Below are 17,184 nucleotides of genomic sequence, written 5' to 3' on the forward strand. Positions count from 1 at the left end.
TCAACCGAACTTGCTGCGGCCAGGTCGAGCGAGGCCGGGACCAATCCCGACTGCGTCCTTGGAGCTCTTCGAACAGCCATTGGATGAGGGCGCAAGATAAAAGGTGTGGCTCTTGATTGGCTTCCACGACCGCCTATGAGAACGTAAAGCTCGCGCTTCCCTATAGAAGACTGGCATTCCCCTCGACCAATAGCTTGGAGGGATACTGAAAAAGAGGGTGGGACCTTCTTCGACCGATACCTCTAACGACCAATAATGACAAAGCGCCGCTCCCATTGGTTCAGATCTCTTCCTCTGGGCGGGGACCCATTGCCCATACAGGAGCGGTTGCTCCACAAGGTGGGGCCCGTGTACTTTGGGGAAGTAAACCCCAAGCAACTAGAAGGCGGGCGTGGGGGCGGGGAGGGAAATTGAAAAAAAAAAAAAAACACCCTTAGGAAGTCCCCGGACCAATCGCAACGCTGGAAGGCGCTGATTGACGTGAGGCCGGGGAGGCGGGGTCGCCGTGCTCCAAAGACAGAGCCCCGGGGCTGCGGTGCCCTCCGGGGGCGGTTGGGAAGCTGTCGGGGCTCGGTTTGCCCCCCCTCCTCGGCCTTCCTCGGTTCTTGAGCTCAGTTGTTGAATTCCGGGGCCCCTGAGCATCCCCCACCCCCCACACACACCCTCCCCCTCACTCACCGTGCCTGATCTTCCTTGCATACTTCTTTGGCAGACCCGAGTGGCCAAGTTTCCCCAGTTCCGTTGGGTTTCCTAAATCCTCCCCTGCTAAACAACTGTTTTTTGTTTTGTTTGTTTTCACGTCCCGGGATCGAGCCCTCGGCGGGCGCGCTCGGCGTTCGTCAGCACCCATGTGGAAGGAAAAGCTCTAGAAGCCCAGAGCATCTGGGGCCTTGGGGGTGGGGGGTGCCGAGCCCTGCGGAAGGTTGGTCTGCGTGGAAGTCCTCCTTTCCTTCCCCACCCCCATCCCACCCGATTATTTAACGACAGTTCTCATCAGGAAATTGGAAATCCCACTGACGGTTCCCCTACCCCCCGAACCCCGCGAGTGCGCATGCGCGACGCCCTGGCCAAAGCTAGGGTCGGTCCTTCCTTGGGTTTCACCTGTAAAAGGTAACTTCATCTCTACTTCCAGCTGGACATCCCCAAGATCCATCCCTCCCCTCCACCCACCCCCCACACACACACCCAGGACCCAGACTTGGGTGGGCCCTCTATTGGTCATGGTGGGTGGGCATTTTTCTGACGGGATGGCTTTGGTTCTTAGGTTAGGCCTCAGTTGATTCTGTGTCTTGCCAAAAAAAAAAGAGAGACAGAGAGTCCTGAGGCTTGAATTCAAGGGCCTGGGCACTGTCTTAAGCTTTCTTTTTATTATTATTATTACTCAAGGCTAGCTCTATCACTTGAGCCACAGAGCTCCCCCACCCCCTTTCTTGGTGGTCCATTGAAGATTAAGAGTTTTGGGGGGGGGGGTTGGTTTTTTTTCCAGACGTGGGGCTTGAACTCTGGGCCTGGGTGCTGTTCCTGAGCTTTTCAGCTCAAGGCCACCACTCTACCCCTTGAGCCACAGCCCCACTTTCCACTTTCTAGTGATTAATGGGAAATAAAAGGCTCAAGGTCTTTCTGTACCCAGGCTGGTTTTGAACCTGGATCCTCCGATCTCAGTCTCTTGAGTATCTGGGATGGCAGGTGTGAAGGCCCTGAACTCCCCTGGTGCTTACAGGATCAGGCATCATCCAGAGTTTGCTGACTTGAGGGAACCTGCAAAGATCCATCTTAGCCTCACCAAGGAACCTGGACTTTAGTCAGAGGCTGGTGGGAGAATTCCTGGGCAGGTTTTTGCTGTGGTTTTTAAAGGCAGAGCAAGACATTTGCCATTTGTTTTCTAACAGAAAAATGTAAAGCTAATTTTTTTTTTTTTTTTGCCAGTCCTGGGCTTGAGCTCAGGGCCTGAGCACTGTCCTTGGACTTTCTCAAGGCTAGAGCTCTACCACTTGAGCCTCAGCACCACTTCTAGCTTTTTTTTGCTATGTATGTGGTACCGAGGAATCAAACCCGGGTCTTCATGCATGCTAGGCAAGCACTTTAACCACTAGGCCAAACTCCCAGCCCTATTCCTCAACTCTTGCTCAAGGCTACCCACTCTACTCTGAGCCATGCACCATTTCCTGTAAAGCTTTCTTTTTTTACTTTTTTGAAAAACATACAGAACTGGGCCCCAGTGACTCCCAGCACACACACACACACACTCTCACACAAATTACCTAAGTTAATTGTACTAAGGAATTTCAATGTGATCTTTACAAACATTTGTATAATATACTTTTATTAAATTCACAGGTCTATATTACTATTAGTCTCCTTGTAACAGATATCAAACAGGGTTTGTTTATTTATTTATTTGCCAGTTCTGGGCTTGGGCTCAGGTCTTGAGCACTGTCCTTGGACTTTGTCAAGGCTAGAGCTCTTCCACCTGAGCCTCAGCACCACTTCTGGCTTTTTTCTATGTATGTGGTACCAAGGAATTGAACCTGGGTCTTCGTGCATGCAAGGCAAGCACTCTACCACTAGGCCAAACTCCTAGCCCTTGTTTATATTTTTTAAATGTGTGTGTATGTGTGCTGGTACTGGGTTTGAACTCAGAGCCTCCAGCTCTTAATCTGTTTTCCTCTTCAGAGCTAGTTCTCTACCACTTGAGCCATGCCTCTAGTCTGGCATTTTGCTGGTTATAGACAAGTTGGGGAGAGGTGCTTTTCTGCCTGGGCTGTTTTGCTGTATGTGTGTTTGTTTGTGCACCCATGCATGTACAATACTGGGACTTGAACTCAGCCTAGGCTCGCACTCTCTCTCTCTCTCTCTTTCCTTCTCTCCCCTCCTTTCTCTTTTGCCAGTCCTGGAGCTTGAAGTCATGGCCTGGGCACTGTCCCTGAGCTCTTCAGCTCAAGGCTAGCACTCTACCACTTGAGCCACAGCATCACTTCGGGCTTTTTCTGTGTATGTGGTACTGTGGAATTCATCCCAGGGCTTCATGTAGGCTAGGCAAGCACTCTACCACTAAGCCACATTCCCATCCCTAGGTGTTCTCTTAGCTCAAAGGCTGGCCACAGCCCTATTTCTGGCTATTTGCTGATTACTTGGAGATAAGAGTTTCACAACGTTTCCTACCCAAGTTGGATTCACACCACATTCCTAACATCTCAGCCTCCTAAGTATCTGAGATTACAGATGTGGGCCACTGGTGCCTGGCTTCCTGTATGTTCTTGTTTCTGCATGCTCAGGTTACTGTGGAGAAAGGGTTACATCCTGTTAATGATGACTAACAGAGAAACAAACTTTGGCCAGCATAGAAGAATGGCTTGCTTTTCTTTCCACACCCATTAGTATTATATGATTTGTTTTTAATGATCCTGTTATTGGTTTGAATTTGTGTGTGTGTGCTAGTCCTGGGGCTTGAATTCAAGCCTGAACATTGACCCTGAGCTCTTGTGCTCAAGGCTAACACTCACCCACTTAAGCCACAGCACCACTTCCAGCTTTTAAAGGGTAACTGGAAATAAGAATCTCACAGACTCTACTGCGCAGGCTGGCTTTGAACCATGCTCTTCTGATCTCAGCTTCTTAAATAGCCAAGATGATAAGCATGAATCATCAGTGCCTGGTTGGTATTTTTTAACTGTTAATTATACGTATTAAGGGGTAATAAGAGGAAGTGCAATATAAAACAAACAGGAAGCTGGCCCTTGTGGCTCATACCTGTAGTCTTACCTACTCAGGAGGCTGAGATCTGAGGACTGAGATTCAAAGCCAGTTGGGGCAGCAAAGTCTGGAACTTCCAGATTAACTTCAGTTAGCCCACACAAAAAAGCCAGAAGTAGAGCTGTAGCTCAAATAGTAGAACACCCCCTTGGGTGGGGGGGTGGAGAATCTAGGACTGAGATGAAACCCTAGAATTGGCAGAATACAGGAGAAGAGAGGGAGGGAGGGAAGAGAGGGAAGGAGGGAGAGAGGGAAGGAGGGAAGGAGGGAAGGAAAGCAGACAAGACAAATCCTCTTCCTTCTGCTTTAGTGAATACTTACCTAGTTTGGAACAAAGTATCAATCCATTCTGGAGTTGAAAAGGTCATCAAGTAAAATTGTTGCAAGCTTATCCTTTGCTAGAAAAATATGGATACAAAGCTGTCTGCTTCGTCCTTCATTCTCACTATCCACTTGAGGGAAAGAGGCATGGAAAGGGCTTCAAAGAATTTTTCACTTTAGGTGTATTGTTTGCAGGGGGTTTGTTTTCCTACAGTAAGAGGCTTTTCACATTCTCTGTAATTTAAAAAGTAAAAGTCAACCAAGTACTGATGTAATCCCAGCTACTCTGGAGGCTAAAATATGAGGATCACAGTTCCAAGCCAGCCCAGGCAGGAAAGCCCATGAGACTTTTATCTTCCATCAACCATCAGAAAACCAGAAGTGGTGCTATGGGTCAAAGTGGTAGAGCACTAGCCTTGAGCAAAAGAACTCAGGGACAGCACCCAGGTCCTGAGTTCATGTCCCAGGACCAGAACAAACCCTGAGCACTTTCTGAGCATTTTAGAGGACACGAAGTACTAAACTATTTGATGAGGGTCACTAGCAGTCTAGATCTGATAATTATCTTTCTTTGTAGAGGAGAAAGGAGGTTCAGGAAGGCAAACTGCCTCAAATAGCCAGGAATTGAACATGGCTTAATCTAGCTTTTCTTACTAAGCAAAACTTTGAAACCCTGGAGCCCTGGAATGCTCTGATGAGAATGAAGGGACAAGAGGACTGGGCAATTATCTGTGCTGGAATGTCTAGAGTCCACTAAATAATGCTAGGGGCTATAGTGGCCCCAAAAGCACACGGTATGTCTGAAAAAAAGTTCCAGAAAAGGGTGAACAGAGATAACACAGGTCTCTGTCTCTAAGCTTCTTTTGCTCAAGGCTAGCACTCTACCTCTTGAGCCACAGTGCCACTTTTGGCTTTTTCTCTGTATATGGTACTGAGGAATCAACCTCATGAATCAACACATGAACCCAGGTCTTCATGCATGCTAGGCAAGCACCCTACCACTAAGCCACATTCCCAACCCAGTACACAGGTCTCTTCTAAGCACATTTTTTTTTTGAAGCAATGATAGATCTGTTGTGGTCTGCCTGCCCCTTAATCTTGTGCAGTGTCTAAATCCATGTCCGCTGCCACAAGCTGGATAATTTATAAATTATACAAATTATGCAAATTTGTTTCTCCCAGTTCCAGAGACTTGCAAGTTCCAGATCAATTGTACTAGCAGGTAATGATGTCAAATTAAAGGGTAGGCCTGTAATCTAGCCACTCTCAAGGCTGAGATCTGAGGATTGCAGTTTGAAGTCACCTCAGACAGGAAAGAATGTAAGACTCTTATCTCTGGCTGCGAATGGGCACAGAGAGGCTCAGGGACAATGCCCACACTCTGAATTTAGTCACCAGGACTGGCACAGGAAAAAAAAGACATTTCCAATTAACTACCAAAAGCTGGAAGTGGAGCTGTGACTCAAGTGGTAGAACACCACCTAGGTGAAAAAGCTAAGGGACAGCCCCCAGGTCCTGAGTTCAGACTTTAGTGGTAGCATACATCACTCTCTCTCTCTCTCTCTCTCTCTCTCTCTCTCTCTCTCTCTCTCTCTCTCTCTCTCTCTCTCTCTCTCTCTCTCTTCTATTTGGATTGAGCATCCTGGCACAATTATGGCAGGAAATATCCAAGGACAGAATCACTCTGTGCTGTGCATGCGTGAGTTTGGAGCTTTGAATCTTCACCTGTCTGTTTACAAATGTCTTGAAGAAATCCTGCGTCCATCTAGTTTGTTTTTTTTTTCTTTTGCCAGGCAGATATCATATGCTGTCATATTCCAGCATCTATCAAGTGCATTCGTTGAAACTCAAATCTGAATTTCCCTCTGTCTCTCAGTGCATACTGACTCTTGTCTCCCAGTTTTTATACATGCTGCCCAGGGCTCTTTTCCCTGCTTCTCTCTCCCAATTCGTCAGACTTCATTCATAACACACACACACACACACACACACACACACACACACACACACACACACACATCCCTATGGATAAAGGCTACTCCCTCTTCTGTCCCAAGAGCTGTCCTCCAGTCGCTCCAGTGGGAGTTAGGGTGTCCCTGTGCCCTTAGGACCCAGCTTCTTCGTTGACACTGTATTATTCTCTTTAAATAGTTGTACAAAAGGGTTGCAGTGCACCTGGATGGATGTCACTCACGCCTTTCATCATTCAAGAACCCAGCTCGTTTGGCAACCCTGTTTCCTTGAAGCCCACCATTACCATTACCTGCACCTTGCCCAAGCCTGACAAGGTCCCGTTATGGGAAGGCTGGGCTCTGGTCTTTGCCCGGCGCCTGGGCCTCCTGGTCCCTAACACAAAGGCCTGACACAGAGGGAGGGATCCTCAAAACTGGTCTGCAGTGGAGGGCACTGAGCCAGCAGACGTGGCCGGAAGGGGGCGGAGCCCGCCCGAGGGGGCGGGGCCCAAGCCACTGGCCGACCCCGGAAAGGGCGTGGCTTTCATCAAACCCTAGTGCTGGGGGCGGAACCTAACGCGCCGCACAGGCCGAGGGGGCGTGGCTTGGAACCAAAAGCCAGCCCACGGGGACGTGGCCTGATCCGCCGCGCGGGCGGAATGGGCGTGGCTTCGTCTTAGGCCAGTGCAGGGAGGGGGCGTGGCCTGGCCGAATGTTAGCGGAGGGGGCGGGGCCTCCCAGCGCGCATTCCCGGAAGCGCAGCTCCGGTCCCGGGAAGGCGTCGCCTTTGTCGCGGTCTCGGCCACTGCCATTACCACCGTCTCAGTCATGCCGGTAAGTGGCCCGCTGCCCGGCGCACGGCTGCCCAGCCCCAGGCTGCCCTCACGGGGGGCTGCGGACACTCCCCGGGGCCTTCCCTGAGAGGGGGGTGGGAGACCCCCAGGCCTTCCCTGAGAAAGAGGGGGGTGCGGAGATCCCCAGGCCTTCCCTGAGAAAGAGGGGGGTGCGGAGATCCCCAGGCCTTCCCTGAGAAAGAGGGGAGTGCGCAGATCCCCAGGCCTTCCCTGAGAAATAGGGGGGTGCGGAGATCCCCAGGCCTTCCCTGAGAAAGAGGGGGGTGGGAGACCCCAGGCCTTCCCTGAGAAATAGGGGGGTGCGGAGATCCCCAGGCCTTCCCTGAGAAAGAGGGGGGTGGGAGACCCCAGGCCTTCCCTGAGAGGGGGGTGGGAGACCCCCAGGCCTTCCCTGAGAAAGAGGGGAGTGCGGAGACCCCAGGCCTTCCCTGAGAAATAGGGGGGTGCGGAGATCCCCAGGCCTTCCCTGAGAAAGAGGGGGGTGGGAGACCCCAGGCCTTCCCTGAGAAAGAGGGGGGTGCGGAGACCCCCAGGCCTTCCCTGAGAAAGAGGGGGGGTGGGAGACCTCAGGCCTTCCCTGAGAGGGGGGTGCGGAGACCCCCAGGCCTTCCCTGAGAAAGAGGGGGGTGGGAGACCCCAGGCCTTCCCTGAGAAAGAGGGGGGTGCGGAGACCCCCAGGCCTTCCCTGAGAAAGAGGGGGGGTGGGAGACCTCAGGCCTTCCCTGAGAAAGAGGGGGGTGCGGAGACCCCCAGGCCTTCCCTGAGAAAGAGGGGGGTGGGAGACCCCAGGCCTTCCCTGAGAAAAAGGGGGGTGCGGAGACCCCCAGGCCTTCCCTGAGAAAGAGGGGGGGTGGGAGACCTCAGGCCTTCCCTAAGAAAGAGGGGGGTGCGGAGATCCCCAGGCCTTCCCTGAGAAAGAGGGGGGTGGGAGACCTCAGGCCTTCCCTGAGAAAGAGGGGGGTGCGGAGACCCCCAGGCCTTCCCTGAGAAAGAGGGGGGTGCGGAGACCCCCAGGCCTTCCCTGAGAAAGAGGGAGGTGGGAGACCCCAGGCCTTCCCTGAGAGGGGGGTGCGGAGACCCCCAGGCCTTCCCTGAGAAAGAGGGGGGTGGGAGACCCCCAGGCCTTCCCTGAGAAAGAGGGGGGTGGGAGACCCCCAGGCCTTCCCTGAGAAAGAGGGGGGTGCGGAGACCCCCAGGCCTTCCCTGAGAAAGAGGGGGATGGGAGACCCCAGGCCTTCCCTGAGAAAAAGGGGGGTGCGGAGACCCCCAGGCCTTCCCTGAGAAAGAGGGGGGTGCAGAGATCCCCAGGCCTTCCCTGAGAAAGAGGGGGGTGGGAGACTCCAGGCCTTCCCTGAGAAAGAGGGGGGTGCGGAGATCCCCAGGCCTTCCCTGAGAAAGAGGGGGGTGGGAGACTCCAGGCCTTCCCTGAGAAAGAAGGGGGTGCGGAGATCCCCAGGCCTTCCCTGAGAAAGAGGGGGGTGGGAGATCCCCAGGCCTTCCCTGAGAAAGAGGGGAGTGGGAGATCCCCAGGCCTTCCCTGAGAAAGAGGGGAGTGGGAGACCCCAGGCCTTCCCTGAGAAAGAGGGGGGTGGGAGACCCCAGGCCTTCCCTGAGAAAGAGGGGGGTGCAGAGATCCCCAGGCCTTCCCTGAGAAAGAGGGGGGTGGGAGACTCCAGGCCTTCCCTGAGAAAGAGGGGGGTGCGGAGATCCCCAGGCCTTCCCTGAGAAAGAGGGGGGTGGGAGACCCCAGGCCTTCCCTGAGAGGGGGGTGCGGAGACCCCCAGGCCTTCCCTGAGAAAGAGGGGGGTGGGAGACCCCCAGGCCTTCCCTGAGAAAGAGGGGGGTGCGGAGACCCCCAGGCCTTCCCTGAGAAAGAGGGGGATGGGAGACCCCAGGCCTTCCCTGAGAAAAAGGGGGGTGTGGAGACCCCCAGGCCTTCCCTGAGAAAGAGGGGGGTGCAGAGATCCCCAGGCCTTCCCTGAGAAAGAGGGGGGTGCGGAGATCCCCAGGCCTTCCCTGAGAAAGAGGGGAGTGGGAGATCCCCAGGCCTTCCCTGAGAAAGAGGGGAGTGGGAGACCCCAGGCCTTCCCTGAGAAAGAGGGGGGTGGGAGACCCCAGGCCTTCCCTGAGAAAGAGGGGAGTGGGAGACCCCCAGGCCTTCCCTGAGAAAGAGGGGGGGTGAGAGACCCCAGGCCTTCCCTGAAGAAAGAGGGGGGTGGGAGATCCCCAGGCCTTCCCTGAGAAAGAGGGGGGTGGGAGATCCCAGGCCTTCCCTGAGAAAGAGGGGGGTGGGAGATCCCCAGGCCTTCCCTGAGAAAGAGGGGGGTGGGAGATCCCCAGGCCTTCCCTGAGAAAGAGGGGGGTGCGGAGATCCCCAGGCCTTCCCTGAGAAAGAGGGGGGGTGGGAGACCCCAGGCCTTCCCTGAGAAAGAGGGGGGTTGGAGATCCCAGGCCTTCCCTGAGAAAAAGGGGGGTGCGGAGACCCTGAGGCCTTCCCTGAGAAAGAGGGGGGTTGGAGATCCCAGGCCTTCCCTGAGAAAAAGGGGGGTGCGGAGACCCTGAGGCCTTCCCTGAGAAAGAGGGGGAGTGGGAGATCCCCCAGCCTTCCCTGAGAAAGAGGGGAGTGCGGAGACCCCAGGCCTTCCCTGAGAAATAGGGGGGTGCGGAGATCCCCAGGCCTTCCCTGAGAAAGAGGGGGGGTGGGAGACCCCCAGGCCTTCCCTGAGAAAGAGGAGGGTGCGGAGACCCCCAGGCCTTCCCTGAGAAAGAGGGGGGGGGCGGGAGGCTGACCTAGAAGAGTGATGGAACCCTCCCTGAACAGGTGAAGAATGTCGCAGAGGTTTTTGGTTTCTCCCCTACCCCCTATTTTTCACTTTTCCTGCCCACTCTGGCCTCCCTCCAAGTCATTGCCTGGAAACAGACTGGAGACAGTTTCCTTTTCAGCCAGAACTTTCTCCATCTGAAGCCCAGGGAGACTTGGGGCCTAGGAACCGTGCTCCAAGTCACCAAAGCTAACCCAGCAGAATTTGTAGGAACAAGGTTTTATCTAGTCCTCTGTGCTTGCTTAATTGCTTGCTTGCTTTCTCTTTCTTTTTTTGTCTGTCCTGGGGCTTGAACTCTGGGTCTGGGTGTTGTCCCTGTGCTCTTCAGCTCAAAGCTAGCTCTCTACCACTGAGCCATAGCACCACTTGGATTTTTCTGGTGGTCCATTGGATATAAGAGTCTCACAGACTTTTGTGCCCCAGGCTAGCATTCAAATGTGATCCTCAGATCTCAGCCTCCTGAGTAGCTAGGATTACAGGCTTGAGCCACCACTGTCTGGCTTATGCCATATTTCTAATGAAACAAATGTATTGGTAGTTTTTTTTTTTTTTTTTTTTTTTTTTTTTTTTTATTGTGGGGAATGGGATACAAGTTCAGCTCATTATCTTCCAGGCTGAGCCTCTATCTTGACTGCCTGCAAGATAAGCAGGAGGAAAGAAAAAACCTGTCCTACTAGTTGAAGAAGGAGCCCAGATCCCATTTGCATTCCTGAGATACTGGTTGGGATCCTGAAGTGTTCACTTTTACTTCCTGGGTACTTAGTTAATGACTAATGTGTCATGGTGTGACCCCAAAAGTGTGCCCCAGGTACCTTGTGTCTTAGCAGCCTGTCTTTGGAGGATCTGATAGTTTAAAACTGATCAGGTGTCATTTCTTGTGGGTCTTGCGCCTACCTTAGGGAAAAGTCCTTAGAGAATCCCTGGACAAAGAATCTATGGACTTAGCCCTACCAGTTGAGCCGGTTCACTAGTGGTAATGTGTAATCACCCCGTGACTGGGCTTGGGACAGTCAAGGCCATCAGGTTTGGGGTGGGGGGTAGTGAAGGAAAGGCAGCTTGGGGACCAACCCACTTTTGGGGGTGGGTTCATAGATGGTGGGAATGGGGTCCACATACAATCATTAAAGCAAAGAGAGGATTTGTCAGGAAACAGCCTCAAAGCCAGATAGGGAGGAGTTAGGTTTGTTAACTGGGAAGAATATATATATATATATATATATATATATGCAGATAAAAGCTTTAACAGCACAGGTTTAGAAAACTCTGAAAAGTCTGTAGCCTAGCTTGCCAACTGGATGCCATCAGGTGAGTTACCTCATCTCTCTTTGCATTCATTTGTTCACCTGTAAGGACAAGACCGTCATAGATGGGGTTGGAGGCATGGTTCAGTTGGTGGAACGCTAGTCAATGAGCAAAGAATCAGTTGCTGAGTTTGAGTGCTGATCTTGGACCTTAAAACAACAACAACAAAAAAACCCAGAAAAAGAGGGCTAGGAGTGTGGCCTAGTGGTAGAGTGCTTGCCTAGCATGCACAAAGCCCCTGGTTTGATTCCTCAGTATCATATACACAGAAAGAGCTGGAAGTGGTGCTGTGGTTCAAGTGGCAGAGCACTGGGCTTGAGCGAAAGTGCTCAAGAACAGTGGCTAGGACCTGAGTTTAAGCTCCAGGAATAGCAAAAAAAAAAAAGATTTGGATCACTCTACCTCTAAGGCAAACTTTTAATCACCCTTGAGGTTATTCTGCTGTTTATTTGCTGTGAACAGTGGAGGAGGAGCTCTGTGTTATAATGTTGGCCTTTTTGTGTCAGCCTCTTGTCTTTTGACCCCTGTTACTTGCCATGTGAGAGAGAGCCAGCCCTCTGCTCAGTGATATCTGTTGACTTTGGATCCTTGCACTGCCAAAACTAGGTTCATTCACCATGGGTTCCTCTGAGGGTTAGGGATGTAGGAGCTGTGGACTTTGCTGTTTCAGAGCCAGGAAGATTTCCCTCCATTCATATCCCTTTCTCAGCCCTATTCACAGACTGCAGGCAAGTTCTTCCAAGGAAAATAAAATAGCTGGGTGCTGGTAGCTCACTCCTGTAATCCTAGCTACTCAGGTGGCTGAGATCTGAGGATCAAGGCAGGATCTGGGCATTGTCCTTGAGCTTCTTTTTTGCTCAAGGCTAGTGCTCTAGCACTTGAACCACAGCACCACTTCCAGCTTTTTCTGTATATGTGGTACTGAGGAATCGAACCCAGGACTTCATGCATGTTAAGCAAGCACTCTACCATAAGCCACATTCCCAACCCCATAATAATTCTTTAAAAAATGAAGCAAATGCATTTTTTTTGTTTGTTTTGCCAGCCCTGGGCTTGAACTTAGCCTGGGCACTATCCTTGGACACTTTTTGCTCAAGGCTAACACCTTGCCACTTGAGCCATAGCATCACTTTCAGCTTTTTCTATGTATGTGGTACCAAGGAATCAAACCCAGCGTTTTGTGCATGCTAGGCAAGCAGTCTACCACTAGGCAAAACTCTGGGCCCAGCCAATGCTTTTTTTTTTTTTGCCAGTCCTGGGCTTGAGCTCAGGTCCTGAGCACTGTCCTTGGACTTTCTCAAGGCTAGAGCTCTACCACTTGAGCCTCAGCACCATTTCTGGCTTTTTTCTATGTATGTGGTACCGAGGAATTGAACCCGGGTCTTCGTGCATGCTAGGCAAGCACTCTACCGCTAGGCCAAACTCCCGGCCCTAGCCAATGCATTTTTAAAAGCAGAATTCTACTGCTACAATTCTATTCCTCAAAACAATATCTATCAAATATGCAGAAATATATTTTTCAGGCCAGGAGCGTGGCCTAGTGGTAGAGTGCTTGCCTAGCATGCATGAAACCCTGGGTTCAATTCCTTGGTACCACATACAGAGGAGGGCAAAAAAGCCAGAAGCAGTGCTGTGGCGCAAGTGGTAGAGCACTAGCCTTGAGGAAAGCCCAAGGACAGTGCTCAGGCCTTGGGACTGGCAAAAAAAAAAAAAGGGGGGGGGGAAGAAAAGAAAAGAAATACATTTCTCCAAGTAAGTGAATGAATGAATGGGCTCACAAGATAAGTCCTGCTGAGCCTGGGGGCCATGGGCAGAGTTCTTGCCAGTACAGACATAAAGCCCACAGATAAAAAATCAGTCATTTAAAAGCAGGACTGGGGACTGATTTGTGTGTGTGCATGTGTGTGTGTTTGTGCCTAAGTGTGCCAATACTAGAGTTTGAAGTCAGAGCCTAGGCACATTCCCCGAGTTGGTTTTTTGTTTGTTTTTTTTTTTTTGCTCAAGGCTAGTGTTCTACCATTTGAACTACAGTTCCACTTCCAGTTTTCTGATGGTTAACTGGAGATAAGAGCCATAGGTTTTCCGGCCGGGAGTTTGGCCTAATGGTTAAAGTGCTTGCCTAGCATGCATGAAGACCCGGGTTCGATTCCTGGTTACCACATACATAGGAAAAAAAAAAAAAAAAAAAGCTGGAAGTGGCGCTAAGGCTCAAATGGTAGAGCTCTAGCCTTGAGAAAGTCCAAGGACAGTGCTCAGGACCTGAGCTCAAGCCCAGGACTGGCAAAAAAAAAAAGAGCCATAGGTTTTCCTGCCAAGGCTGGCTTTGAACCTCAATCCTCAGATCTCAGCCTTCTGAGTAGCTAGGATAACAGGCATGAGCTACTGGCATCCAGCTTGGAAAAATAATAATAATAAAATGCAACTGTTAAGCTAGCTTTGCAGGTGTCACCCCCCTGACTAAAGTTTTCTGGAGATCCCCTCTCCATATCACCATGGGGATATGGAAGTCTTGAGATAAGGAGACTGGGGTTCAGAAACAGGCTCCCCCTGAAATAATCTTACTCCATCTCCACCCAGGAGTGGCCCTGTCCTAGCATGTGGATCACCACAGGGCTTTACTCATGGTGTCTTTCAGAAACACGAATTCTCCGTTGACATGACCTGCGAAGGCTGTGCCGAGGCTGTCTCTAGAGTTCTCAACAAGCTGGGAGGTAATCGGGGTACGGGGGAGGGGGAAGTGTAGTGGTGGCATATTCAAATGCACAAGGCAGAGCAGGGGACAGTTTTGTTTGTTTGTTTATTATGTGGTGCCAATACTGGGGCTTGAACTCAGGGACTGGGCACTAACTATCCTTTACCTTTTTTCGCTCTAAGCTAGTGCTCTACCATTTGAGCCATAGCTCCACTTCCAGCTTTTTAGCTGGTTCATTGCAGCTGAGTCTCATGGAGGGGCTGGGAGTTTAGCCTGATCGTAGAGTGCTTGTCTCGGCATTCACGAAGACCCAGGTTCAATTCCTCAGTACCACAGACATAGAAAAAGTCAGAAAGGATGCTCTGGTTCAAGTGGTAGAGCTCTAGTCTTGAGAAAGCCCAAGGACAGTGCTCAAGGCCCTGAGTTCAAGCCCGAAGACTGGCAAAAAAAAAAAAAAAAAAGTCTCATGGACTTTCCCATTCAGGCTGGCTTCAAACTGAGTTTCTCAGATCTCAGCTTCCTGAATAGCTAGAATGACAGGCGTGAGCCACTGGTGCCCACCAAAAATCTTCCAACTCCTCTTTTGGACATACTCAGGGAATTATTATTCACCCAGCCAGCTCCCAAGTCCCAACAGGGACACTGAGAACCAAAGAAGATTGAGATCTGACCCTAGAGCTCAATGATGTCGCAACTAAATTGTGATCAGAGCTTTGGGAGTTCCAGGTCTCAGTCAATCTTTATATTTTTTCATTTATTTATTTTAAGGCAGGTGCTGGTACTCACACCTGTCATCCTAGCTACTCAGGAGGCTGAGATCTGAGGATCTTGGTTCAAAGCCAGCCCCAGGTATGAAAGTCTGTGAGACTCTCAGCTCCAATGAACCACCAGAAAACTGGTAGTGGTGCCGTGGCTCAAAGTGTTAGAACACTGGCCTTGAGCTGAAGAGCTCAGAGACAGCATCCAGGTCTAGAGTTCAAGCCCCACAACTGATCCCCCTCCCCCAAAAAAGAGAATAAATGGACAAAATAAAACAATCAAAAAAGAATACATACACAGAAATCTGTATACTCACTGACAGGTCTTGCCTGGTATATGTGATGCCCTAGGTTCAATCCCCAGAGTCACACACACACTATACATAGACTCTGAAACAGAGTCTATGTGATCCCAAAGTCCTTGATCTTAAGGAATAGAGTGGGATGATTATGACTTGATATTTTAAGAGCTTCTTCCTGTAAGTGGGAAGGTCTCTTTTTCCTCCACCCTTCCCTTTGCCCCTCCACATATCCTATTTTCTTTTCCTGCAGGAGTGGAGTTTAACATTGATTTACCCAACAAGAAGGTTAGCATCGAATCTGAACACAGCACAGACATGCTGCTGGCGACCCTGAACAAAACAGGAAAGACTGTGTCCTACCTTGGCCCCAAGTAGCTCAGGCCCCATTCCTGGCCTGCAGGATGGGCTGGGACCTGCAGGTATGTGATGTTCTGGCTATAATTGGGCAAAGAACCAAATGTGGCATGCGTGGAATGTCTCTTCCCCTAGTTCTTGGGCCCAGAAGCCTTTCAGGGTTTTAGTCTTTCTAGATTTTGGAATATTCACATAGACTTTTCAGTTGGGCATCTCTAATTAAAATGGATAGATGCAATTTGTCTGGGTGCTTGCTGGTAGCTCTCACCTGTAATTCTAGCTATCCAGAAGGCCAACAACTGAGGTGTATAGCCAACCCAAGTAGGAAAGTCTTTGACATTCTATCTGTCATTAACTAGCAAAAACTTGGAAGTCGAGTTGTAGCTCAAGTGGGATAGTGCCAGCAAAAAAAAAAGAAAAGAAAAAACAAAACAGGCAAGGGCCAGGAGCTTGGCCCAGTGGTAGAGCTAGCACAAATGCATGAAGCCCTGGGTTCAATTCCTCGGTATCACATACACAGAAAAAGCTGGAAGTTGTGCTGTGGCTCAAGTGGCAGACCATTAGCTTCCAGCAACAAAAGTGTCCAAAGACAGTGCCCAGGCCTTGAGTTCAAGCCCCAGGATTGGCAGCAAAAAAAAAAAAAAAACGAGCTAAGCAAGAGTTTGAGACTCTAGGCTGGGAGTGTGGCCTAGTGGTAGAGTGCTTGCCTAGCATGCACGAAGCCCTGAGGTTGATTCCTTGGTACCACATACATAGAAAAGCCAGAAGTGGTGCTGTGGCTCAAATGGTAGAGCACTAGCCTTGAGAAAACCCAAGGACAGTGCTCAGGCCCTGAGTTCAAGTCCCAGGACTGGTGGGAAAAAAAATTGAGGTTCTGAGTAAAAGCCTCAGGACTAGCCAGAAAGAAAGGAGAGAGTCAGAGAGAGGATAAAGAGAGGGAGGGAGAGGGAGGTTGAAGGAGGAAAGAAGAAAGAGAAGGCCAGGCACTAGTGTCTCATAACCTGTCATCCTAACTACTTAAAAGACTGATACCTGGACTGGGAGTTTGGCCTAGTGGTAGAGTGCTTGCCTAGCATGCACAAAGACCCGGGTTCGATTCCTCGGTACCACATACTTAGAAAAAAGCCAGAAGTTGTGCTGAGGCTCAAGTGCTAGTGCCTTGAGAAAAATCCAAGAACAGTGCTCAGGCCCTGAGCTCAAGCCCAGGACTGGCAGGAAAAAAAAAAAAAAGACTGAGACCTGAGAATCACAGACTAGTTTTTCAAGTCATCTTGGTCACTCAGCAAATTATTTGCTTGTGATCCTTTTCAGTACCCTTCTGTCATGCACTGGAAGTTTCTAGCCAGCTACCCAGTAGGCTTGGGTGGCCCAGAGGTGGGCCTGGGCTGTGATTGGCTGTACTAAAGGTCTTTCAAGATGGAGGCGGAGCTTTCCCACTTTGCTCTCCCTGTAGCCTTGACTCTGGCTGCAGCGCTACCGTGTTCACAACAGGGGGCGACATTGTTCCACCGAACTTCTCATCTCTCCTAGGCTACTTGATGGAGCAACAAGGAAGATCCTACCATCCCTGTGCCCAATAAAGTCCAACTGTATTTGTTGAAGACATTGTGTTGGCTGCTTGCTCACTTGCAGGCCTTGGGAGTTTCCAGAACTTCCTACCAAGAGTCCAGCATCCTGTGGCTTCTGAGAATTGTTTGCTGTGTGATCTTTAGCAGGTCACTTCCTCTCTCTGGATCTCATTGTTCTTCATCCATAAAGGAAAGCATGGGGCCAGTGATTTTCTTAGACTCAAGAAAAAAAGAAAAATAATGGCAAGAGCCGTGTGCAGGAGGGCCTAGCCACTCAGGAAGCTGAGATCTGAGGGTCGTGGTTCAAAGTAACAGCTCTTAATTGTTTGCATCTCATATGCTTATGTCTTATTTTTTGTATTTCAGGTACTAGGGCTTGTACTCAGGGCCTGGGTTCTGATCCCCCCCCCATCCCCCAGGCTGGCACTCGGCCAGTTGAGCCACAGCCCCACTCTGGTTTTTTTGAGAGTTCATTGCAGTGTCATAGGTTTTCATTCTTTCTTTTT

The 17,184-nt window shown here is 50.7% G+C and overlaps 1 protein-coding gene across 1 annotated transcript; it reads left to right on the forward strand.

Moving 5' to 3' along the window:
* Positions 1–6,759: 6,759 nt before the first annotated feature.
* Atox1 (antioxidant 1 copper chaperone) lies at positions 6,760–16,711 on the forward strand. The gene is made up of 4 exons (XM_090320820.1): positions 6,760–6,860; positions 13,640–13,715; positions 15,007–15,175; positions 16,641–16,711. The coding sequence occupies exons 1-3, from the start codon at positions 6,855–6,857 to the stop codon at positions 15,129–15,131; spliced, it is 207 nt and encodes a 68-aa protein (XP_090176946.1). The 5' UTR covers positions 6,760–6,854; the 3' UTR covers positions 15,132–15,175; positions 16,641–16,711.
* The last annotated feature ends 473 nt before the right edge of the window (positions 16,712–17,184 follow it).

The sequence above is a fragment of the Megascapheus bottae genome, chromosome 29 (genome assembly GCF_031878675.1).
Source record: "Megascapheus bottae isolate mThoBot1 chromosome 29, mThoBot2.hap1, whole genome shotgun sequence".
NCBI lineage: Eukaryota > Metazoa > Chordata > Mammalia > Rodentia > Geomyidae > Megascapheus > Megascapheus bottae.